Here is a 27,275-nt window from a genome sequence, read left to right as displayed (position 1 = left end):
CAAGCTGGGACTTGGAGAACCACAAGTCCCAGCCTGCTGGGCATTAAAGGGCCCGCTGGCACTTGTAGTTCTACAGTTAAAAAAATAGTGCACAAAACACACTGACACACTTTTAAAATAAAACTTTATTACACACAAAGCCCACACATACTAATACTTACCTATCTTCTTCCCATAGGTCGCCCTGGTCCTGTGTCGGCGTCTTCTGGTCCTGTGTCGTCTTCTTCCTCCATGTCGACCGTCGCTGTCGCCGTCCGGATCCGACGAAATCCATTTGGGAAGCTGTGGAAGGAAACCATACTCACCTGTCCCAGCGCGACGTAGTCCAGGTAAGGGTCTTTGCAAAAAAACAAACCGACACCCCGAAACCAGACCGGACTGACGGAGACGCACGTGTGTTTGTTTACATCGTGCGGCTCCGCCTCCCGAATGCCGCTATTGGCCGCCTTGCGGCCTAGCGGCCAATCAGGAGCCGCTAGGCCGCAAGGCGGCCAATAGCGGCATTCGGGAGGCGGAGCCGCACGATGTAAACAAACACACGTGCGTCTCCGTCAGTCCGGTCTGGTTTCGGGGTGTCGGTTTGTTTTTTTGCAAAGACCCTTACCTGGACTACGTCGCGCTGGGACAGGTGAGTATGGTTTCCTTCCACAGCTTCCCAAATGGATTTCGTCGGATCTGGACGGCGACAGCGACGGTCGACATGGAGGAAGAAGACGACACAGGACCAGAAGACGCCGACACAGGACCAGGGCGACCTATGGGAAGAAGATAGGTAAGTATTAGTATGTGTGGGCTTTGTGTGTAATAAAGTTTTATTTTAAAAGTGTGTCAGTGTGTTTTGTGCACTATTTTTTTAACTGTAGAACTACAAGTGCCAGCGGGCCCTTTAATGCCCAGCAGGCTGGGACTTGTGGTTCTCCAAGTCCCAGCTTGCTGGGGAGGCTTGCTGGCACTTGTAGTGCCACAGTAAAAAACAATAGGTTCATCTTTTTTTTACACCATTTATCAGCTCGATGCCCACCGCCCAGGGGCATCGAGGACAGCACCAGGCTTCAGCCTGGTCAGGTAAGTCCTGGAGGCGGGGGACCCCTTCATTGGGGGGGTCCCCACTCCCCCAGGGCCCCTGGCCAGGCTGACTGGTCGGTAGGGAGAATGTTTTGGCCGCGGGACCTTATATTATAAGTGTCCCCCGGCTGTGACATTACCCTGCCGGCTGGTTGTGCCTGGGGCTGGTTCTTAAAATACGGGGGACCCCTACTCATTTTGTCCCCCGTATTTTGGGAACCAGCCCCGGACCTGGAGCCTGGGGCTGGTTGTTAAAAATCGGGGAACCCCTATTTGTCGGGTTCCCTGATTTTTAATTACCGGCCCCGGCTCCTTCAGCCTGGTGCTGGTTTCGGCTGTGGGGGGGACCCCACGCCGGTTTTTTTTTTATTTATTTATTTTTTCTATTTTTTTTTACACCTTGCAGCCTGCACGGATCTGACTGATCCGTGCAGACTGCTAGAAATAATTCGTATTAGCGGCCGTATATACGTCCGCTAATACGAATCATTACACCATCGGAGGGTTACAAAGCAGTCGTATATGACTGCTTTGTAACTGATCCTCCGGAACACGACTTTGCATACGACTTAAACAGTCGTATGCAGTCGTAGGGAAAATACCAATACGAAAAACTAGGTTTTTCATATTGGTAAATTTCCCCCTATGTGATAAAGTCTACAAAATTGACACCCAAAAAAATGTTGACTTTTTCACGTGTCAACTGTTGACTTTTTCACGTGTCAACCATTTCCATGTCAACGTTTTGCCTATGTTGACCTTGTACATGTTGACATTTTAGTGTCGACTTTGTGCATGTTCACCTTTTTGCTGTCGACCTATTGACCGAAGAACCTAGACACTGTCTACTCTTTATACCATAATTGTTGCAGTTACCAGAAACAAGAATGTAAGCTTTTGTTCACAAAACTTTGGGCATGATTCAGACCTGATCGCAGTGGGAAGCAGGAGGCTGCTGCTGACGTCAGAGGCCCTCCCTCCCAACGGCCGTGCAATGCCTTCAGTTTCTGGGTCACCCCCAGAAAACTGGCATTCCGCCTCCAAATGCCGAAGCCCATCAATCAACTTGCATAGACCAGCGATGGCTAGCCATTGGTGGCTTCGTTCATAGGAGGACCCCACGCGTGTGCACTGCAGATCGTGTCATTCGATAATCACTCACCTGCAATTTCACAGCCCAGCGAGTGGGTCTGAATCGGGCCCTTTGTCTGAACAATTCATTGCATGTCACAGTATTAAAATGTATAAGATTTTTACAAACAATGCTTAAAAAAAAATTAAGAGTAATAATAAAGTTGTAGCCCATGAACAGGCCTAGTCTCAGGAAACTAGAAACTGGATTAGGATGCATTCCCAGTGCCAAGTTTATTCATGGTATTTTCATTGTTTGTAAAAAAGATCCAGCTGTATTGCAACAATCAATCTAGTTTACTAGCAGACATAAATGTAGCATCAAAAGTTGCAATAAATTAGCTAAGTATTAAAAGTCTATAATAAAATAAAGCACATTTGGCAGTAATGATATATCTTAAAGTAATTAAATAAATCAGGCCTCATGCATATAACGTTATATGGCTAAGGCACAGACAAGTTTTGCAGAGCAGTGTGAAGGTGAGCTGCCCACTTGCAGAGCAGGATTATACTAATGAGATAAAGTGGTGGAGATGGCACATTTTTACACATGTTCTTTGCTGTGTGAAGAGGCCCTTTCCCATTTCACGCCGCAAAAAGTTTTCATATTAGCATCAGATCTGAGTTGGTGGGGATTGGGAGGTGTATTTACTAAAGGTTGACCTAACCCTGATGTTGTATTTCTAAGTCTAAAACACATATGTACTAATATTTAAAAATGTAAATAAAAACATCAATTGTTAGTGTTACTGAATGTCATTTGATTTAAATTTATTTTCTTAAATTTAAAATCGATAATATATGCAAAATTTGGGCTTTTGTAAATATACCCCTGGGTCTCATTCTATATTTTTAACTTGCATGTTTGGTGCATCTCCTGCAGCTTTTACCAAAGTAGAAAAGAACGTCAGATATGGTATGACATACTCAGAGACAGATTTTCCACAAGGCAACCCAGCTGGTCCTAAGGGGCCTTATAATGATATCCTGGCTGCTAAAAATGGTCCCAGAGGAGCATTGCGCGACTACCATTGCGTGACACGAATCTGCCCACACTCCCAAGGTCCTTTTGATGTTCTTTGATAGGATAAAAAATGTTTGGGCACACAATATGGTTTCATCAACTGTATGTGGGCAGTCAGGTTACTTTAAATGTAACAATTTATGACAGAGATAGAATGATCCGCACTAATCTCAGTTGCTAAAATGTAATGTTGTTTTATTACTATAATAATCCTCTCCTGATTGTATATTGGGGATGGTGCTCCCGGTCTCTGGTTGTATATCAACCAATCAAGAAAAGAAAGACTTGTCTTGTGCACTCTAGAATTCTTTATTGAGGCTCCACTAAGTGTTTTTTTTTTTTTATAAAAAAATAACTTTTATTTGTTTTCCCCTAAAACAATTTCTCATATGAGACAATAATAATCAGTGTATGAGTTACTTAGAATATTCAAATAATAGAGATAAAGATATTGTTGCCTAGGGGTCATCCTTGACTCTGAACTGTCCTTTGTTCCCCACATTCAATCTGTCTCCAAATCATGTTACATGCATCTAAAAACATATCCAAAATACAACCCTATCTCACACAAGACACTACCAAATCTCTTATCCATTCACTCATTATATCCTGCATTGATTATTGCAATAGTCTCCTCATTGGTCTTCCCAAGAACAGACTGTCACCACTGCAATATATTTTTAAATGCTGCTCCTAGGCTGATCTTCCTTGCAAGACGCTCATCGTCTGCTGATCCGCTCTGCCAGTCCCTATATTGGTTGCCTGTATTTTACCGTATTCAATATTAAACAATTCTACTCACATATAAAGATATTAACCATACTGCACCAGCATATATCTCTTTACTTATCACAAAATATATCCCATCTCAACCACTCCGCTCTGCACGGATCACCAGTTCTCATTCACTATTACAGGACTTTCATCGGGCTGCTCCCATCCTATGGAACGGCCTTCCACGCACAATAAGACTCTCCACTAGCCTCCAAACTTTCAAGTGTTCCCTGAAAACTCACCTCTTCAGGCAAGCCTATCATATTAAAGTACCACACGCATAGCCCTCTGAGGCACTTATGTGTTATATAGCTTCCCTTCTGGACTTGCAACTTGGTGAGACTGCTATGCTATTACTGGTGCCTGTCCTTGTGTTTCCCTCCTATGTCCCTGTAGACTGTAAGCTAGCAGCAGGGCTCTCCTACCTCCAAGTCTGTCTGTTGTTACCCAGTTTGTCTTATCACTGTCTACAATTGTAACAGAATGTGGTACGCTATATAAGAAACTGTAAATAAATATATAAATAAATATCAGATGTAGGGACAGGTGCAATAAGCTTCAAAAGTAATAAAATGGAGAGAGATAAACAGCCAGCAAATCAGCTCCTACCTACCATGTCACAGACTGTGTTTGAAAAATGTCAGGCAGGAGCTGATTGGCTGGCTGTTTATCACTCTCCATTTTATCACTTTTGAAGCTTAGTGCATCTGCCCCGTAGTGAGAAAAAGATGAGAAAGTAGTGATTAAAAACACTTTATGTACTGTAAGGCCATGATGTTGAGATTGTTGATAATTTAATTTATAAAAATTGTATGTAGGCAAGCCAAATACACAGAACTTGTCCGTCTACCTGTTGTATGGTTTGAAAAACCTCAGGTCATATGGCTGTCCCAGGTTCACATTTCAACCTCTCTGATCCCAACCACTGATCTTTTTGATCTATGATAATTGACACAGAAAAAATGTGGTGTATCCTCCTTGACTGCAATTAGCAGAAACTGCAATGCACAAAGACTGTAACTAGAAAATGTGGTTTTGTGTTTTAAGCCAATTATAACTCTGAAAAAGAAATGTAACTTGTTGAGTAAAATCCATTGTAAAGCTATGTTGTGAACAACAGGTTATTAATACAGTCCCTCATGGTAGCGGTAAATGTTTCCAGTATAAGTGGACTAAACTGTAGATTAACATGATCATGGAGAAATACATTTCCTAAAATAATGTAAAAAGGGGGTGTTCACACCAGTTTGACATTATTTTAGTAATCACCGGATGTATTAAAATACTTTTTGAGCAGTTTTCGTAAAAATCACTGCGAAACCCTTTTATTCACATTTTCCTTAAATAACCAGATAGCACTTCCCATTCTTATAATGGGAAATGCAATCTGGCGGAATTTACTAAACAATTAGTGTAAAAATAAAAACGCAGTGAGCCCTGTGATAATAACCTAACAAATTCACCGGGCTCACTGTGATTCCCCTGAGTCAAAGCAGTGTGGGGACCAGACTGTGGGACAGCTATGTAAGTCTGATGGACACACATGTTGATCACTGTGCAAATAAAATCATATTCACCTACTCAGGGCTCCCTGCTGCTTCTGTGACCCCCGATGCAGTAAAGTGACGCTACAATCACAGTTGCCAAATCATCCCCTTTAATAAGCGCTCATTTGAATTACACAGGTTCTTGACTACTTTTCAAACTTTTAAAATATAATGACAGCTGGTATGGTTGGGAGGTGACAGAGTTCAAGAGTTCATACCAACTGTCATTACATTTGAAAAGTTTGAAAAGTAGTCAAGAACCTGTGCAATTTATATGTTGGGTTTATTAAAGGGATGATCTGGCAACTATGGCTATAATGTGCCATCTTACTTTACTGCACCGAAGGTCAGAGAAGCAGGGAGCCCCAATAACTGGCAGCCCTCCAGTTGCTCGGATCAGTGATCCTGAGGAGTGGTAAGTATGACCAGCGGTGGTGGGGTCACGGCACTAGTGCCATTGAGATGGGGTTGGGATGCCAGCGGTGGTGGTAGCAGTGGCGATGTTGGCCTTAGCGCATGAGCTTTCTTGTAAACTCTGTCCCTGAATGTGATAATTGATAAATCTGTGCAAATTGGGCTGATATCAAAATAATAATAATAGCAATAAATTGGACCCATAGAACTAAGCAGCATATCGGCCCATTATATAGAAAGGAGCCATGAACTGAGGCAGTTCCTTGTATGTATAATTATAAACAGTTACCAAATTGATGTTCATTTACACACCCATGTCAGAAGTACATGGGAGAAACCATTTGTTGGCTGGTAAATGCTAATCGCTGACCAAAAGACCACTATCTATTCCCATTACACTATATAAAATGTAATAAAAACATGCATTTAAGTATAAAATGCACACTGTAACTAGTATAGACCAAACAATAATTGTATGAGTAACCAATACTGTACACTCAAATTTAAAGAAAGTGCTATTTGGAAGCTTATTTAAATATTTTTTTATAGAAAGAAGAAAAATACATTAACTGGTTTTGTTCTGAAAAACCAAACCCTTATTATTGGTTTCATTTAAAAAATGACATACAGATGGAGCCGGGCTCCCTCTTGCTGGCGAATCGCCAGACTGTCACCGCTGGCGATCCGTTCTCCATCTGACTGAGACGCGCGTGCGTCTCACGCGCGTCTCAGTTTCCGTGCGGCGGGGCGACGGGACCCTGTCCGTCTCTGCTTCAGGGAGACGGCCAGGGTTAGGGGGGGGGGTGCGGGGAGGTGGTGGGGACCCCGGGTGACCGTCGAAAAGCCGGCGGGGACCCGGGGGAAGCCGTCGGAAGGGGAATCGCGTGCATCTCGTGCGCGCGCGTCCCCTTTCGCAGATACAGATGGCGGGGGATGGCGGCTGGCGTCGCCATCGCCATCCCCTGCAAAGACAAGCCCCGCTCCATCTGTATTCTTACATTGCTTATTTTGCCAAACAGCTATATATCCTTGATGATACAGTAGTAAGAATTAAACTTGCCTGTATGTCTAGAGGGAAAAACTCTGGATTAATTGGGTTAAGGAAATGAGATTACAGTTAGTGTGCTTTATTTAAACAAAGATAATGTTTGGTGCATTCTTTTCCATAATGTCATCTAGGTCTCGTTGCACTGTGATTACCCTAATGGCATATAATATAATTTTACCGCATCTCATTGATACTTTAATCTTTCCATATATTAACCCTGTTGCTGCTGAGGTTTTTTTTCAGTGTTAATTTTACTATGTTGTACTCACACAAATACGTACTGCTGCATCAACATTGGTTTCTTTATAAGACAGGTATGGAGTAAGTACTTTCCAGGACAAGGCAAAATGAGGTAAAGGAGGTGAAATTGTTAATGGTCTTCTTAAAATATCTGAAGAACATTTTTTGTTTCTTCACCATATGACATAATGGGGGTTATTGTAATCCGTTCGAATGCACAGGGGACCTATGGTGTGCATCTGTGCATGTGCAGACGCGAGTTGCATGCAGCCATGGTGAACAGCTTGTTCTCTGGGTGCACGCACCAAGGACAGCAGGCGGGGGTGGAGAGGGGCATCATGCAGCCCCATTTAGCATATGGGAACGCCCAGCGTTGAATGGATGTTCCCATGAAAATAAGAGAAGAGTGGAGCGCTAAATAATGAATTTAGATCAATAGGGTATCACATTTTATATGAAATAAAATAATCAATATAAAAAAGATCTCATTGAGTTATCTGATGAGAGACTTGGGATATGAATGGAAAAAACGTATACTTATTAGCAATCCCGCTTGTTCCTATAGTTGCTTCCGTATTGATGATAATGATCCAAATGGCGATGTCCAAGATTGGAAGGTGCTGGAATGAAATGGTGTCCATGAACCCCTGACTGGTGTTATATTTTAAGTTCTGGAATTAGGCTTTCCAAGCGGCTGGAGTGCCAATAGATTGAACAGGTGGTAGTTTCCCAAAATTATGTGGTTCCAAATGCACCATAAAGGACTGGGGAATCTGTAGAAGGAGCTGGTCCAAGTCGGGTTAGTTGGTAGTATATCCCAAGGTCTAACAAAGGGTGTGTCCTAAGGACACACTCTTTGTTAGACATGTAACATTTTACTTTTAAGTGAGATCTACAGGTATATTACAGTGTAAAAAGGGTGAATGTAGTTACATCTCCCCTGCACTTATGGGCCTAGGTAATCTGTACCCAGGTTTGGACTGGCACACAGGGGTACAGAGGAAATCCCTGGAGGCCCCCACCCCTGCTGGGGTGCCCCACCCCTACCTCTAGGAATCAATTTGGACAAATGCTTAACATTAACTTAAACATTTAGTCTATCTACATATATCAGATGTATTCGGAACAATAATCAGTAAAAATTTGGGGTACTTGTGTATTTTGGCGGCGCCCCCGATATCCGTCGTACGATGAACGTATCGCATCGCATGCCATGTACCCGATGGCATGCGATGCGACGCGATTTTGACCCCCTATACGATAAAAAATCGTATAAGCAACCTAATGGGTGCTTACAATGTTAAATGCACCCCCACGCCACCCCCCCACTATAAACGTGAACCCGAAGCGTGGCGAGTGCAGCGAGCCCGCGAGGGGCGGCGGTACGCGTCCTACGACCTTTTCATACCCCCACTATCCACGTCGGCGTGGAGTTGAGAATAGAATAGTGTGGCGAGCGCAGCGAGCCACCGAGCCCGAAGCGTGGCGAGCGCAGCGAGCCCCGCGAGGGGACGCGGATATCTTCACAGGTAAACGCGTCCCTTCGTGGGCTTCACAGGTATCGCCACGCTTCGGGCTCAGTGGCTTGCTGCGCTCGCCACACTATTCTATTCTCAACTCCACGCCGACGTGGATAGTGGGGGTATGAAAAGGTCATAGGACGCGTACCGCCGCCCCTCGCGGGCTCGCTGCGCTCGCCACGCTTCGGGTTCACGTTTATAGTGGGGGGGGTGGCGTGGGGGTGCATTTAACATTGTAAGCACCCATTAGGGTGCTTAACATTGTATAAGCACCCATTAGGGTGCTTATACAATGTTTAATCGCATCGCATCGTATGGCATTGTATGCCATGTACAATGGCATACAATTTGAAAATTGTATGCCATCGTGCACTGTCGTACAATATCGCGTCGCATCGCATACCATCGTATGCGTTATGGTATGCGATGCGATGGGCGCCGCCAAAATACACAAGTACCAAATTTGGTTTTGTTGAAAGATGTAAAATAAATCATACCAAAGCCTAATAACTTTGCATTGTTAATGGTAAAAACATGTTTAAATAAGGGAACACAAAAACAGGTTTTTTCAGCCCAGGTCAAAAGTGTGCTAATAAAATATAATGCATAAAAAGACTATAGATTGTGCTCAATATTAAAAAAAACGTAATACATTGTACATAGGGTCGAATTCATTTGTGCTAGAGAAATCTTTGAGCAAAAAAATAAAAAAATATGATTTTTCAGGCAATTCATTTGCAGCCCTTTTTTTTCACCCGTAAAGAAATTAGAGGTAGATGTATGAAGCAGTGATAAGGGAGGAGAAGTGATAAAGTGCCTGGTACTTTATCAGCCACCAATCAGGTCCTGACTGTTAAGTAAAACAAAAGGGACAGAAGAAGCTGATTGGCCAGTGATAAAGTACCAGGTACTTTATCGCTTCTCCTCCCTTATCACTGCTTCATACATCTACCCCCATTGTTCCCAAATCCATATATTTTAGGCAGCTATTCTAAAAATGGGTAAGGCAGGCAAAAAAATAAATAATCAGAGGTGTGCAATAATAAAATGCCTGAGTGCAATTTCATTTTTTATTGTGTATCTAATAATAAAGTATAAAATAAACCACTACATGTATATAATGTGAGATTGATATTTTGTAAATACAGATTTAACTGTTTATTGAAATTTGATCAACTTGGAAAGCTGGCTTTTCATCAGCCTTAAAAGTGACGGTAATGGTCTGAATGTTTTATTCTATGAAATGTCTGGACAAATTAAGCTCATGAACATCACAAAATGATTTAGTTTTGTGCTGGTGGAGCTAAAGCATTAACCTAGAACACATAGCGTTACATGCCTACTCTGCTCTCTTGGGATATAATTAGAGATGGTTTTTAGATGTGTGGAGAGACAAAAAAAACTGCAATATTCATTGTCACATCAATGGCTGCTCTAGAACTACCCCTTTTATTTTAAACATTCAATTTCTGACATAAAATACTGACCAGCTAAGTATTATTAATGCCTATATGTTAAGGTGACCAGCTGTCTTCCTTTAGGGAGGACAGTCCTTCTTTTGTAAGTTCTGTCCTCCCTCGAAAACTGTCCTACTTTATTGCCCTTAATAACATTGCTATGGTGGCGGCTTCTGTGTTCAGACCTCTCTGATCACGCAGTGATGTTCCTTTCTCGGACTCAAACAGTAGCTTCTGCACATGCGCAGAAGCACTGTAAGCGGTCCAGACTCCAGCTAGCTGCGCAGCACACCCAGCCCAGGTCCTGTCTCGGATGAGGAGCTAAGAGACAGCTCAAGACACAGTGAACATATTGGAGATAGGGGCAGCAGAGAATGGGGAAGGTGGGGGGAGATGTCAGTGCTGACGTGTAAAAAAGGTTTTAAATGGGGATGTACAAAATGGGGCTGGCTTTTATTTTTCACTGACTGGCTTTGTAGGCCACACCCCTTGTCACGCCCCCAAAAATGCAACCAGAGGATGCATGTTGTATCTCAACAAAATTATAAAACAGAACAAAATCTCTGCTTGTTCATAAATTATGTAAAGTCCATTTTTAACCCTTTGAGTGCCAACGTTGCTGTGAGAGATGTGCAAAATTTCTGCTCAAAATGCCAGCGTCACTCACAGGGACTATTTTTTTGGGGGGGGGGGGGGGGGCGGCAATATTTAACTAAACTTCAATTATCTGACTTCAGATTACTTGCTGGCAAAATTGATTCATATTCCTCAACCGGCTCTGCCATTTTTAGCAGATATTTTGCCCATCTCTCACAGCAACGTTGGCACGCAATGGGTTAAAGAAGAAATGGCTTTATGGCAGAGGTTCCCAAGCTCGGTCTTAAAGGCACCCTAAAAGTCCCGGTTTTAAGGATATCCATACTTGAGCACAGGTGACCTAACTAGTACTCTAGTCAATTTGATTTAAATCCATCTGTGCTCAACCATTGGATAGTCTAAAACCTGAACTGTTAAAAACATAGGTCCCGATTCTGTGAGTGCTCATGGGCCCGAGCACCCACGGAAATTGATGAGCACCCCTGGGCCCGAGTCCCGTTGCTGGGCCGCCATATTAACTTGCTAATTTGCGCCTGCAGCACCCACATTGCCGGACCCGCCACCTGGGAAACAGTATGCTGGGAAGAGTGTATTCTGTCCGCGGAGTATCTGCACTGTGGGGGCATTTATGTACCTGCACTGTGGGGGCATTTACGTACCTGCACTGTGGGGGCATCCATGTATGTGGCACGCTGTTGCTGTAATTTGAATATTGGAGACAACTGTGTTCCGTAATATAAATAGGTATTATTTTGTGGCCACACCCATTCCCCATGAAGCCACTCCTCTATATTTTTGGCTTGAGCACCCACAAGCAAAAACATAAATCTGCACCTATGGTTAAAAACCTGGACTGTTAGGGTACCTTGAGGACTGAGTTTGGGAAGCAATGATTTATAGCTTTTGCAGCATGCAGCACACTTGCAATGAACCCTATCTTCACTCATTACTTCTAAAATATTGCTCAGAAAATCATTTTCTTGTGCTCTACAAAGATCTACGTTACACTTTGTATATTGCTCCCTCCTCCCATCAGCTGGCAAATATATATATCCCTTGGAGTATTTAATGCATTGTTCTGTCTGGAAGTGTCATACTATAGATGCCATCAACAAGCTATCTGCCAGACAAGACGTGGATTTCGAGGAACGCGAGACACACAGAATACTGGGGAAATCGAGGTGGGACAACATCCATGTTTTTAGATTTGGCTTGGAATCTTTTAAAACATATGTTTATGCCATATGAAGAAAAAGTTTGGTACTTGTTTCCTAGCACGGCTACAATCGTATGGATCGTGTACCTTTAAGTTAAGGTACACGATCCATACGATGGACCCGATTTCCTTTGAAATCAGGTCCATTTGGCCGGCTAGGACAAAATATCGGGGGCATCGCGTCGGTCGGGACCGTTGACAATGGTCTCGACGCGACCGACGCGATGCCCGCGATTTCCCCATAGGCTTCAATGTTAAAAAATATTTTAACATTGAAATCGTGTCGGGAAAGGTAAAATATCGGGGGCATCGCGGCGGTCGGGACCATTAACATAGGTCCCGACGCGATGCCCCCGATTTTTCCATAGGCTTCAATGTTAAACGATTTTTTAACATTGAAATCCTGAAAAAATGTGAAAAATGTGAAATGGGCCAATATGACCCATTTCACATTATAGATGTCCCCATCGTCACCCCACGATAGACGCCAACCCGAAGCGTGGCGAGCATAGGTCCCGACGCGATGCCCCCGATTTTTCCATAGGCTTCAATGTTAAAAGATTTTTTAACATTGAAATCCTGAAAAAATGTGAAAAATGTGAAATGGGCCAATATGACCCATTTCACATTATAGATGTCCCCGTCGTCACCCCACGATAGACGCCAACCCGAAGCGTGGCGAGCGCAGCGAGCCCGCGAGGGGCGGCGGTGCGCGTCCTCCGACCTTTTCATTCCCCTACTATCCACGTCGGCGTGGAGTTGAGAATAGAATAGTGTGGCGAGCGCAGCGTGCCACCGAGCCTGAAGCGTGGCGAGCGCAGCGAGCCCCGCGAGGGGACGCGTATAACTTCACAGGTATACGCGTCCCCTCGCGGGGCGCGCTGCGCTCGCCACGCTTCGGGCTCGGTGGCACGCTGCGCTCGCCACACTATTCTATTCTCAACTCCACGCCGACGTGGATAGTAGGGGAATGAAAAGGTCGGAGGACGCGCACCGCCGCCCCTCGCGGGCTCGCTGCGCTCGCCACGCTTCGGGTTGGCGTCTATCGTGGGGTGGGGTGTACGCCGTGACATTTGGGGGGGTTGGGAATATTTTACATTGAATCCAATGTAAAATCGGGTCCCAGGGACCCGATTTACATTTCATTCAAAAAAAAAAAATCGGGTCCAAAATCGGTCGGTCGCGTCGATCGCATCGCATGCGACCAAATCGCATGCGATGCGATCGACCCGATTTTTCCGACACGACCACCCCGATGTAAATCGGTGTGGCCGTGCTAGGAAACAAGTACCAAAAGTTTATACTGTATGTCTATTAAAGCTTTGATTAAACTATTGTACTCCTGTTCTACTGCATTTAATTGTTCTACTGTTAATTATTGTGTTGCTAGCCTCTGTTAGGACCATTAATTTAGTAGGCATAAGTAATTAGTGTTGAGAAAATATACACAAATAATAATTATCTCTACCTCTCCCAGTGTTGCGTTAATGAAGTACAGTATCATTCAAGTAGCATGTAAACTGTATTTATTTTAAAACATTGGTTACAGCTAGAGTACATTTCCTATAAATTTAGTAGATAAAATGTAGCCTTTATTATTAACAGACAGCCCCAAAAAGCAACATTACTGAGAATGTTGTCATACCGTCCCCCAGAGGGCTTATGCATAGGTCATACACATACGTCAAGACCCAGACCTACAAGTGAATTTACAGGATAAAATGTCAGGTCATTTCTTCTAACTGGTTATGTTACTTTCTCAGCCCAGCCTTTCATTTTCCATATCTGGTACATTTTAGCAGCACAGAGGTTACTACAAAAAGGTGCCGGCAGTGAGCAGCATACAACTAACATAGTTAAGTGTGTGCACAAAGCAAACATTTTCTCTCTGTGTGTTGTGTGCTAAAAAGTAAATATGGCCGGTTTCTAAATGGTATCTTTGGATATAGACCTTTCTGAGGTAGACTGGGCCAGTAACTTAAGTGGTCACCCTTGCCTATTATTGTCTCAACTAAACAAATGTTTAATAACAAATATGAGATGACCACATGTATGCAATAGTAAGCGATCACTTTCTTTTCTTATCAGAGCCTGTCACTGCAAGACGTTCTTAATACATTGGCCCAATAAGTAATTTCCTATTGCGACAACATGTTAGCATTAAGTAAATATAATATGCCCCTTGGTGACATTGCTTCTCCTAGGCCAGTGGTTCCCAAACTTTTTTGAATCACAGCACCCTAAAACATCAAAATATTTTCAAGGCACCCCTAGGCCAAATGCTTCTTATCGAGAAATTCAGAAAAACTATATTAAATGAAGTGCATTGTGTTTATATGTCACAGTTATCTGGTGAGGGACAGGATTTGCTCCTGTTTGTCCACATATATTATGATTGGCAGCCACCAGCACTGGTTTTGCCTGGTACATTGACCATAAATAATATGAATTGATTCTGGTCCACCAACCCAAGGCACCCCTGCAAGGCACCCCAGGGAGCCTAGGCACACAACTTGGGAACCACTGTCCTAGGCAATTACTTAGCTTAGTTTATAGGAATTATTAGTTTAGATTATTATTATTATTAATAATAATAATATTTCCTCATATTACTAACCTTGAAGCGATTTAACAAATACTGGTAGAAAAAAAATGGTGACAGTACTACAGAATATGTATCTGGTCGATGGAACGACAATGTTGAGACCATGCTTAGTCTAGCATGGGTCTTCAACCTGTGGCCCTCCAGATGTTGTGAAACTACATGTTCCAACATGCATTGCCACATTTTTTCCTATAAGAAAATGCTAAAAAACCCTCAGGGCGGGGGCGTGGCTACGGCGGCGAGCGGGTAGGACGTGTCCGGCAGGAGCTCCCTGGCTGCCCATCCGAAATACCCATCCTGTGCCTACTAACTCGCCCGACACCGCCGCAGCTAGCTGCCAGGTGACCCCACAACACCCCGCACGAGCAGCCCGCCCGGAAAATCAGGTCCCGGCGCCGTTGTTCAGCCCGCCGGACCGAGGTGAGGACTGCGGCCTCCCTCCCCACGCCACGCAGCCCGCGTCTGTCCGCACGCCTGCTGTTGAGACGGAGTAGCGGACGAGACCCCCTTGGAGCACCCGCCCGCCGGCAACTTCCATCGCACAGCAGCACCCACGGCGAGGGGGAAATCCTGAGTCCCAGCACCTGTCTGGAGCGCGGTGAGTTCCGTGCTGCGGCCGCCATCTTGGCGCTGGTAGCACACTGCCCGCAGAGACCCCTCCAGCGAGACTCCGCATCCCCAGCCCGCTGCACCCGCCCAGGGAATACCACTACCCTTCATTATATGCCCAGCTGAGGGCAACGCAGATCCGCAGACCAGTGGACACCCCTCACCCAAAAGGGTGTCTCCGGGGGGTTGGACAACCTGCTCCCACTACCCCACAGCTAGCTGAGCCCTGTGCTGCGGGCGCCATTTCGGGACCATCAGTGCACATACAAGCACACTGGGACACAGGCCTGTTGCAGTTCCTGAGTGGAGCCTTATATTTCACCCCTGCTGAACTGCCCTGTATATACCTGTATATATACCCTGCACTGCATTCTCCTAGCAACCCACTTCCTGAGCAAGTGATATAATCTACATCAACAGATTTTGCCTTAGCTGGAGAAGGGACATACCAGCCTGACATCTATCAATTATGGTGAAACAGAACCACAGTACCTCTGCAGCAAAGCTGGCCAAATTTGCAAGAGGACAAGAGGCGCAGGGCCCACAGCCACCCCCAGGGGACTCCGGACAGAACTCTGGCAGCTCAGCCAATTCTGAAGCCCCTCCTGGTGATGATGTTTTACCTGCACCCCCCTCTCTCCAACAAATCCTGGAGGCCATTGCTGGCACTGAGAAACGTTTATCTGACAAAATGGAGAAGGTACAGTGCGATCTATCCCTCCTTAGACAGGATGTGCAGCGTATTAGGGAGCGGGTGGGGGAGGTTGAGACCCGGGTCTCAACAGTTGAGGATGTAATTGATCCTATGAAAACCACGGTATCCACACTGACTCAACAGGTCACAAGCATCCAGAACAAATTAATGGACATGGAGGGCCGTCTGAGGAGAAACAATGTCCGCTTCGTAGGCCTGCCAGAAAAGGAGGAGGGCACGGCGCCAGAGGCTTTCCTGGAGGCCTGGCTTATTGAGACTTTTGGCAGAGAATCTTTTACCTCCCAATTTGCTGTCGAAAGGGCACACAGAATCCCTACTCGTCCACTCCCTCCGGGTGCTCCACCCAGAACCCTCATAGCTAAACTTCTACATTATAAGGACCGGGACACAATCCTGCGCCTGAACCGCACCAAAGGCCCTATGATTAGAAATGGCGCCACCATTTCCACATTCCCTGACTTTGCTATCGAAGTGCAGAAGGAGAGGGCCTCATTTGTTCCCGTGAAGCGCAGATTACGCGAACTAGACCTCCCATACTCTATGCTGTTCCCGGCCCGGCTAAGGGTGGTAGCAGAGGGAGAGACTAAATTCTTCAATAGTCCTCGTGAGGTGGCAGCATGGCTTGATCGTTTTGCACCAGGCGCCCGCCAGATGGCCCCAGCCTGATACCTCAAGCTGCCAGAAGCAAGAATTAATCCTCTTCTACTTAGACATTCCTCTCATTTCACTTGAGCACATCAGACGGTCCCAAGCCACCCGAGTGGAGCTGTTGTTGCTGATTACCGTGAATATGAATAGAACTGTGTTATAATTGTTAATATATTATACTATAGACGGGGTGGGGGGGGGAGGGGGGAGGCAGGGGGGGTACATTGATAAATACTATGTATCTGTTTTTCTTTTCGCACATATAATGTTGTAGGCAAGTGTAGGCAATAGATGGCCAGGGGGCCCCGGTGCTTGCATTGGTAGCTATTAACTGATTGCTCCCATAGTTTGGTAGTTTCTTAGGTACAAGGTTTAGGGATACAAGTATGCCTAGGTTGGGGGAGGTATACAGGGAGGGGGTGTATTATGTTGGGATTGTTTTTTCCATTTTTTCTTGTCTCTCTTTTTTCTTTCTTTCTTTTAGTCACACTAAATGCTATGATCTATTATGCATGCAATTGGGGGATACGAGGTTTGCTCAGATGTTAGCTGTAGTTTACTCAGACCCGCAAGGTGGCAGTATCACCACCACAATTCCGCATGGCCCATTCCCGATACTCCAACATGACGCAACTTAATATTCTAGCCTGGAATGTCCGGGGGTTGAATGATAGAGTTAAACGCGCTCTAGTCCTCAAAATGGTTAAGCAGTATAGATCGGACATCACCTGCCTGATTGAGACCCATCTGGAAGGAAACAAACTAATGTCACTGCGTAGGCCCTGGGTGGGGTGGGTGTACCATAGCTCACACTCTACTCACTCTAGAGGGGTCTCAGTACTAATAAACAAGTCTGTGCAATTTGTGCTGATTGATGTTAAGACCGACCCATTGGGCAGATACGTTTTCCTCCAGTGTAAGCTATACTCCCAGCCCTTCTTTATTCTAGCGGTTTACGTCCCACCTCCTTTCAACTATGACGTTTTAAAACAAGCAGCTGCTTATGTGGCCCAATCCCCCGACACACCAGTTATATGTCTCGGGGACTTTAATAAGCTAATGAATCCAAGGCTAGACAGATGGTGGCCCCCCGACTCCGTCCCCCCTGATGACCGCTCCACAAGTTTTGCTAAATATGTAGAGTCAATTGGCTACAGAGATGCCTGGCGACTAAAACACCCGGCGGTCACCCAGTACTCCTGCTTTTCAAAGACTCACCACTCCTTCTCGCGTATTGATTTGGCCCTCGTCACTCCCTCAGTGCTGCCCAGACTCCAAAACATTTGCTATAAGGCGAGGGGCGTTTCGGACCACTCTCCTCTGTTACTGACGGTGGAGATGGAATGCCAGAGGGGACAGTCCTTTTGGAAGCTACATCCCTCCTGGTTACTGCAGTTTGGAGAATCTTCGGACCTCCAGAACCTGTGGGACGGGTACTTTGACATAAATACAGGCACGGCCCCTGCCCCGATAGTGTGGGAGGCATTTAAAGCATACCTACGAGGCACCCTTATATCTAAAATAGCCTCCACTAAACGTACACATAAGGCAAAGGGTATTGCACTGGAGGATGAATGTCGGAACACAGAGATTACTCATTTGGAGGAGGGGTCAGAGGAGTCCAGGGCAAAATGGGAGCTAGCACAAAACACCTGGGTCTCTCACTTGGAGGAGAGCAATGCTCGTAGTCTACTGTTTAAATCCCATAGACTGTACATGAATGCTGACAAAACAGGCAGCCTCCTGGCTCACCTGGTATACCTGGACCGCCCCGCAAACTCTGTGGCCCAAATATTTGACTCTGACGGAGTACTGAGGACATCCCCCCAAGAAATAGCAGATGTATTTCTAGACTTCTATAGGGAGTTGTACCGCACACGCCTAACATGCACGCAGGAGGAACTCACTGAATACCTGGACCATATTGACTTGCCCACACTGTCTGAGGAGGCTAAGTCTTCCCTCGAGGCGCCCATCACAACTACTGAGATAGAGACTGCGATTCGGTCGTTCCCTGGGGGTAAGGCCCCGGGGGTAGACGGAGTCCCAGTGGAGCTGTACAGGATGCATTTAGACTCATTTGCCCCCAAGCTTTTGAAGCTATTTAACGAGCTCTTCGACCTCAACGTGTTACCGGACTCTATGTCTGAGGCGGTTATAGTAGTTATACCCAAGCCCGGGAAAAACCCTGAGTACCCTGACTCATACAGACCCATCTCCTTGATTGCCACGGACGTTAAAATCTTGGCAAAGATCCTGGCCATTCGGTTAAATAATGTAATATTATCAATCATCCACCCGGATCAAACCGGCTTCATGCCGGGCATGTCCACCAGTATAAATTTAAGACGGCTGTTCACCCATATTCAGGCCACCCATAGTGAGGAAACCCACTCAGCCATTGTTTCGTTCGACGCAAATAAGGCCTTCGACTCTGTCGAGTGGCCCTATCTATGGCAGGTAATGAAACGTATGGGCTTCGGTCCACAATATTTAAGGTGGGTCCAGTTGTTATACGTCTCCCCGATGGCCAGGATCTCTGTCAATAGTCATGTTTCACCTCCCTTCGCGCTGGGAAGGGGCACCAGACAGGGATGCCCCCTCTCTCCTGGTCTTTTCGCCATAGCAGTGGAACCACTTGCCTGTCTGCTTAGGACACACCGAGACATAGTCGGGCTCCAACTGGGTCAGAGAACGGACACAGTAGCACTTTATGCTGACGACCTACTCCTGTTTTTAAAAGACTATAGACTATCTGTGCCGACTGCCCTGCGACTGATGGGGGACTTTGGCGGCTTCTCCGGACTTACGGTGAACTGGTCCAAATCCTCCATCATGCCCCTGAGAGGTCCACCACCCGTGACCATGAGCATCCCTCTTCCACTTAGCTGGGTCTCCCACTTCAAGTACCTGGGGATCATTATCACTAACACTAGTCAAGATTTTATACCCAGGAATCTAGACCCGCTGCTGTCCATGGTTAAAGACAAACTGTCGGTATGGACCAAGTTACCCCTAAATGTTATTGGTAGAGTCAATTTGGTCAAAATGATCCTACAGCCCAAAATAACGTATGTCCTAAATCAGTCCCCGGTGTACGTGCCTGCCTCCTTTTTCAGACACCTAAACAGCTTACTGTCTTCATTGATATGGGCCAACAAACGCCCCAGAATTAGTATTAGCACCCTTACCAGGCCACGGGCAGAAGGGGGCCTGGCTCTACCACAATTCAGGCTATATTACTATGCTGGCCAGTTCTCACTCCTTAGGCATTGGGTGCAGGACACCGATCAAAGTTCACTCCCGACCACATTTTTGCACCAAATATGTCCCGATATCACACCCACACAGTTATTACTGGGTGGGAGGGTGCCAAGAGGCGCCCCCCCCTTGGTGGTCCAGGCCGTTAAGATATGGCAGGAAGTCCAATCCTTGATGGGATACACAGCTATAGACCCTGGAGCTCCCCTCTGGCATTCCACCAAATTACCTGAACTTGCCTGCTTGTCGGGTAGGAGTCTGTGGTCGTCTGGGGGAGTGGAGACGATTGGACAAATATATGAGGCAGCTGTGCTGAAGTCCTTCCAGCAGTTGAGAGAGGAGTTTGGGCTGCCCCGGGTGCACTTCTTTAGGTATCTGCAGTTACGCCATGCCCTAAATACCCAGTTTAACAATGGCCCCCCTGAACTACTAGCTTCCCCAGCAAAAATATTCCTGGTCAATCTCGGACAAGTCAAAACCATCTCTCTGGCCTATTCATTCCTGTTGTCCTTCATACATAAAGACTCACTTCCCGCCCTGAGGGCCAAGTGGGAGAACGATGTTGGAACCTTTGAGGAGGAGGAGTGGGAGGAGGCATTGGCCTCGTCACGGCATGCCACGGTCTCTGCAAGGTTTCAGCAGGTTCAGATATTTATCACACACAGAACATACCTGACCCCATCCACCCTGGTTAAATTTGGAGGACGGGCTTCTTCGGCCTGCCCAAAGTGTGGGGATCTGCAGGGGAACCTGTGGCATCTCCTCTGGGAGTGCCCCCTGGTTAGCTCATTTTGGGTGGCGGTTAAGTTGATTATAACATCTACTGGAATATCTGGACAGGCCCTGACCCCTAGGATGTGTATTCTGGGTAGTAGAGCAAGCACTTCACTAAACAACACTGAGGGTCAATATGTGACCAACTTATGTTCCCTTGCTAAAGTTGTCATAGCTAGGCATTGGATGGCTGACCTGGGACCCACGGTGGCGGAGTGGAGGGCACTGGTTAACACCACAGTACAGCATGAAAAATACGTATATATGTCTAGGGGCACTCTTCCTAAATTTGACAAGATATGGGGCAGGTGGTTGGAATCCCCGCACTCCGCTCATACTCGATGAAGCCAGGGCCAGTATATATATTGCGGGATGTGAATGCTGATAACCATAAGGCTAATATCCATCTAAGTACGAGGTAATCAATGATGCCCACTGACACGCTATTCTGGGTGGAACCGGACCCCCACATGTGCACACTCATTAGTGACTAAAGATTCTCTACTTTCTATCTACTTCTTTCTCTTCTTCTTTCCTTCTCTTTCTTCTATTGTTTGCCTCTTTAACTATGTAATCCTAAAAAATAGAAAATAAGATGGCTACTCAGTCAGAGGAAATTGGCGAAATTACTTTTATACTTTATTAATCAGTTGAGGTATTCATTTGTAAAATAACAATACTGTATTTGAACGCAATGTACATTTTGATGCTTCATTCTGACTGATTTGGACCAATTGATTCATATGCACAGTGTCTGACTCGCTGTTTTGCTCTGTATTTACTACCTGCAAAATAAAAAAACTTTATTCAAAAAAAACCCCTCAGGGCATGCTGGGATATGTAGTTCCACAACATCTGGAGGGCCACAGGTTGAAAACCTGTGGTCTAATTCGTCTGCTTAGACCAGGCACCCTAGAGTATCAGAATTTTTCCATGGCACCCCTAGACCCAAAAATATATATAGAAAATTAAGTAGATTGTGTTTATATTCATTTCTTAAGTTCATTTACATAGTAAAGGGCAGGATTTGCTTCTGATTGTACACATATTTATGATTGACAGACACCAGCACTGGTTTTGTCCATAAATAATTGATCATAAATAATTTGAATTGGTTCTGGACCACCAAGCCATGGCACCCCTGCAAGTGTCCCGAGGCACCCCAGGGAGCCACGGCACACAGTTTGGGAACCACTGGCTTAGACGCTTAAACATAGTTGATGGCATCTGGATCAAAAGTACCGGAAGTTAGAAGCAAGCGTTAGGTCACCAGGAACATGGTCGACGGTCACATGGTTGACATGAGTTTTTTGCGTGTTTTTGGTGCAGGTTGACTTGGTTCATACTTTACAATCCTAGTGGACATAGAGTTAAGGTGCCCACACACTAGAAAGATCTGCAATCTTAAGATATGCGCATAAATTAGCCTTGAAATCTTTTGTATGTCCTGGACAAAAGATTTCAGGCAAGCGCACATCTTTATCAAAGATTTTCCTGAAGATTCCGTGTGCAAACTTCCTATGGATCTTTTGTTAAATCTTCTGATCTTTCATGCAGCACGTAAGATCAGAAGATTTAGCAAAAGGTCCACGGGAGCGCGCATCGGACCGATATCGGCTGATTTTCAGTAAACATCAGACGATATATCGGCCTTTTTATCGGAAATCGGCAAAAAAATCATTCTAGTGTGTGGGTACCTTTAGATTATTATAGTGTGCCAAGCATAATGAGGCACCACGCCCAAAGTGATTGGACACTGGCCCTTATTCAGATCTGATCGCAGTACAAATTTGTTCTCAAAATGGGCAAAACCATGTGCACTGCAGGTGGGGCAGATGTAACATGTGCAGAGAGAGTTACAATTGGGTGGGGTGTTTTGAAACTGAAATCTAAATTATAGTGTAAAAATAATGCAGCCAATATTTACCCTGCACAGAAACAAAATAACTCACACAAATCTAACTCTCTCTGCACATGTTAAATCTGCCCCATCTGGAGGGCACATGGTTTTGCCCATTTTAAGAATGAATTTGTACTGCGATCAGATCTGAACAAGGGCCACTGTTCACTTCTTAAGTCCAAGTCAACCTATGTCAACATAGCCAGCAATAAATAGTGTAGGGTCGCTGTGCGAACGCCTTCAGACTGATTGACATATTTAGACTTTAGAGTGACATATTTCCGAACCAGACCATCAAATGATTTCTCTCCCCTTCGGGCGTTCGGCCAAGCAGTGTGAAGCAGCGAACTGCTGCTTAGCAAGCGGTACTGAATCACCCCCACCCTCTCTTCTTCTCACACAGGCACATTCTATCACTCTCCATCTCTCTTTCCATCTCTTACACTCTTCCCTTCCCAGAAGATGCGGTGCTATAGGAAGAAACATCCGTCAGAATCAGGCCCTTAGTGTTCCAGAGTTTTCTTCTGCCACTGCAGGACACACCCCTTAGTGGCGAAAGGTACACCCATAGATGGATTTAGACACGCCCTCTGGTTGATGCATGACACCCTCTCAGGGGCACAGCGTATTCTACTAGCTCATATACATCGCCGCCCTTCGCCGGCTGTCCGCCGCGATGCCAGCTCATATGTACTAACATATGCGGCTGGCATCGCGGTGCGGTAACAGAGCCTCCCGCGATACCTGTACTCTGGTCTGCGGGGGGTCTCCGTCACCTCCCAGCCGGCTCCTGATGCCTACACGCCGGGGACAGCTAAGCAGGCTGTCCCCGGCGCCTCCTCCTCCCCCGTACAGCCGGAAGGACGTCCGGCTGCTTTGATAGGGGGAGGGAGGGCTTACCTTCCGGGGTCCAGGAGGACCTGCAAGAAGGTAAGCCCAAGGGAGGGGGAGAGGTGGGGTCGGCGAGGCGGTGGAAAGAAGCCCATAGGCTTCTATAGGGTATCGCCACCCAAAGGTGGCGATACAACGGTGCGGCCGGGTAATAGTGCATAGGAAAATGCGGTAAAACGGGGGTTTTACCGCATTTTCCCTTTAGTACATCCCACCCTGAAACTATACCTAACTGTCCCGATTTTCCCATTTCAATCCCATTTTTTCTTGCGTCCCACTTGGACCCGGCAGCCTCCCACAGCAGGGGTCGGGGGCGGCAGTAGGGAGTCCTCCTGCATGCTGCTAATGTCTACTCACTAGATAGAAGGGAGAGTGCTGGCCCTGCCCCCACATCAGCAAAACAGAGACATGGCTTCGCGATTGTGGACATTCCACAAAGTCACGCCCCCTTAGAGCCAGGGGCCGCGTCCCAATTCTGTAGTGTCCAGAACCACTTTTATTCTTTGACGAGGATGTATATGACGTTATGTGAGGGCGAGAAGTTTTTTATTTTATCTATAGTTTCGGTAGGGGTAGGTTATTTTATTGCAGGTGGTTTGCACACTTGCACACGTATATTCCCTCTCCACGTAAGTAGGCAAGGATGCCCGGAATGTACTGCATTGGGGCTGAGGCCAAACCTCCGAAATGTGCATTTTTTGGAGGTTTGGCCGCAATTTTAACTTTCATGCATCTCGCCCAGCAAGCTGATTGTTTGCCATCACAGCCCCGAATCGCGAACCTCAAACGAGGCGGAGCTTACATTAAATGGGCGGAGTTTCTACAGCAATTGGGCGGGACCTATTATGCCCCGAATATGCTTGCGTAAATGTCGGTAGAACGCTGCAGGGCATAACGCCATATGGATGTTAACGCATGGATGTTATGCTCAGCTATCGCGGACGCCGACTTATCACGGCATAGAGAGGCAGATGTATTAAGCCTTAACAAGAGATAAATGCAAGGGTGATAGAGAGATAAACATCCAGCCAATCAGCTCCTTACTGACTTTTTTCAAACACAGCCTCTACCATGGCAGTTAGCAGGTGATTGGCTGGATGTTTATCTCTCCTTATCACACTTGCATTTATCTCTTGTTAAGGCTTAATACATCTGCCCCAATGTCCGCTGCGCCGTCATTGCTGGGGACCCCTGCTGTGCAGGATCCGGCAGGCGGCAGCAGCAGCAAACCGGCACCGAGCGGCGAGCAGTGACACAGCAGCATCACAGCAGCCCTGCCCCGACCTCCGCCCCCGTTATACTACCTGAGCCTGGGGTGAAAAAAGGCACCTCCAGTGACGTCACCACAGTCCGACCAATGGAAGCGCAGAAGACGCGCCTGCATTCCCGCCCAGCCGTCGCTCTCTCCCTGCAGTGCCCCTGGCGGCCATGTTGCAGGACGGGAGGGCGGAGTGTGCGTGAGAGAGGGGCGTGTCCTGAGAGGAGGAGCGGCTCGGCCGCCGTCACTAACAGACATTTATCCCCTGCCGCCGCCGCCGCTGCTCTCCCAAGCTCACGCACCTCACGGCAGCAGGAACAGCAGCGCCTCTCGCTTCCTCTGTGACGGGACAGCAGCGCCGCACCCTATCCCGGACATGTCCCCCGCAATGTGGTGGTAGGAGAGAGCCGGGGAGCCGCGGCCCAGCCTTCCCCAGCCAGGCCGGCACCTCCATCTGCTGCATCCCCGGTCTGCGGTGACAGGAGAGGCCCGCACACAGAGCCGGGATGTCTGAACTGCGCTAGAGCTGATCTCGGTGACCCCGGGAACTCCCCCAGTGACCCGGAGCGGCGGAGCCGCCTCTCCCAGGGGGGGGACGTTCCCCGGCTCTGCCCCTCGCCATGTCCAAGATGCCGGCGAAGAAGAAGAGCTGCTTCCAGATCACCAGCGTGACCACGGCGCAGGCGGCTAGCAGCATCACCGAGGACACCGAGAGCCTGGACGACCCCGACGAGTCGCACACCGAGGACGTCTCCTCCGAGATCTTCGACGTGTCCCGGGCTACCGACTACGGGCCAGAGGATGTGCCGGAGCGGAGCTCGTCCGAGGAGACCCTTAACAACGTGGGGGACGCAGAGACCTCCGGGACCACCTCCCCCAACCTGCCGCAGGAGGCTCCGGGGATGAGAGGTGGCGGGCAAGCGGCAGGCCCTCAGCAGAAGCCCCCGGCAGCAGCAGCCGCCCCCCAGCCCCCGGCCGCCTGCACCTCTCGCTTCCGGGTCATCAAACTAGACCACGGCTCTGGAGAGCCGTACCGGAGGGGCCGCTGGACGTGCACGGAGTTCTACGATCGGGAGCCCGAGGGAGGCAGCCTGATCACCCGCAGCGGGGACACCGGCCGACACACCACCACCTACGATCACTCTGCGGACAGCGGCTTGGGCGCTACAGGGGGCTCGACCACTGGGCACGTAGCTCACGGCGCGGACTCTGGCGTTGACAGCTCGCTCAGTGCGGACTCTGTGATCAGTCAGCCCGGCCAGCAGCAGCATCCAATGGGTGGCGGGGCAGCGGTGCCTCCGGGTGCGGGGCAGCCAGTGTATCCCGCTGTCACCTCCCAGCCGCTGCAGCAAGGACAGTCCTACATCCCCACCCAGAGCGTTCTGCAGAGTGGTCACAATGGCCCTGTGCCCGTTGCCCCATCAGCCATGCCTATCAGCCAGCAGCAGGCCGCTCTCAGCCAGTCCCAACAGTTTACTTACAGCCAGGCCCAGATGCAGCCGGGACACATGATGGGCGGCCAGTCCTCTGTGCAGCACATGCCCGCTATACAGTCACAGGGAGCAGCCCAGCAGCCATCAAACTCAGTCACTGCGGGTTCTGGCACCGGTCTACCGGGCCCGCATCTGCAAGCTGGTGGAGCTCAGCTTATGGGTCTTCACCCTGTACCCGGTGACTCTGTGAGCCAGGGATCAGGACTCCTACATAGTGCACCAGCTAACCAGGGCCACCCAGTACATATGCAACAGCCTGGAGGTGTGGCACAGCCAGCGGTGTCATCTGTTGGCCTGGTGCAGCAAAAGCCTACAAGTCAGCAGCAAGTGAGTGGGAGTACTCAGGTGCCAGGCATTCCTGGAGGACACAATGCCACAACACCTGGAGTGCAGACTGTACCCAGTACTGGTGTTTCTGGACTAGCAAGTAGTGGCTCCACCACTCCTATTTCTATGCCAATTTCTCCTGCTACTTTTGTACAGTCTCCATTAAGTAGCCATACTTCTGTGAGCAGGAGTAACAGCCTAATTCCAACATCTGGGCTTCCAACAGTGCAAGGTACAAGTGTACATATAGGTCTGCCACAGGCTAACCTGAATTTGTTTCAGGCACAGTCTTTGGCTGGTCAGACTGATGATAGAAGAAAGTCGGAACCCCTACCTCAGCCACCAATCTCCCTGATTTCTGAGAAGTCTTTTGTGAAAGTTCCTATCACAGACGCTCTAACAAATCCCCTTCACGTATTTGGTTTATCCATCCCTGTTGATGGTGAGGATGACAGGTATGAAGCGTTTCACATTTGTCTTAATGCTATGAGTGCACCTTGTTTCCAGGAACTTGAGCACAGTTTCTGTTTATGTACAATTGAATGACACACTTGAACAGCAGGTTTTATAGTGTTGAAAAGAGAATTTGTCAAACAAGGTGCAATCTTCTACGGTTCCAGTTCAACGATGGTCAACCTTGCACTAGTCACGATGAGGGACTACTTCTGCTGCCACACACAAACCTCTTCCTATCTGCTTAATGTACTCCATAAGTACATAGTGCGTCTTAATCGATCATGACACATGGCAGTAATTAATAT

At 47.2% G+C, this 27,275-nt stretch overlaps 1 protein-coding gene across 2 annotated transcripts in view; it reads left to right on the top strand.

The window, feature by feature from the left end:
• Positions 1–24,879: 24,879 nt before the first annotated feature.
• The window catches only part of TSC22D2 (TSC22 domain family member 2), a 38,589-nt gene continuing 36,193 nt past the window's right edge, over positions 24,880–27,275 (top strand). Inside the window, exon 1 of one of the 2 annotated variants that reach the window (XM_083177964.1) lies at positions 24,880–26,969. In XM_083177964.1, the coding sequence (XP_083034090.1) occupies positions 25,315–26,969 (1,655 nt within the window). In that variant the 5' untranslated portion in view covers positions 24,880–25,314. The remainder of the gene's footprint in view (positions 26,970–27,275) is intronic. The other variant, XM_083177965.1, reaches the window with a different exon arrangement.

Source organism: Crinia signifera, chromosome 3 (genome assembly GCF_055691185.1).
Source record: "Crinia signifera chromosome 3, ASM5569118v1, whole genome shotgun sequence".
Lineage (NCBI taxonomy): Eukaryota > Metazoa > Chordata > Amphibia > Anura > Myobatrachidae > Crinia > Crinia signifera.
Note: the sequence above shows the minus strand (reverse complement) of the source record. Positions and strands in the feature narration are given on the sequence as shown.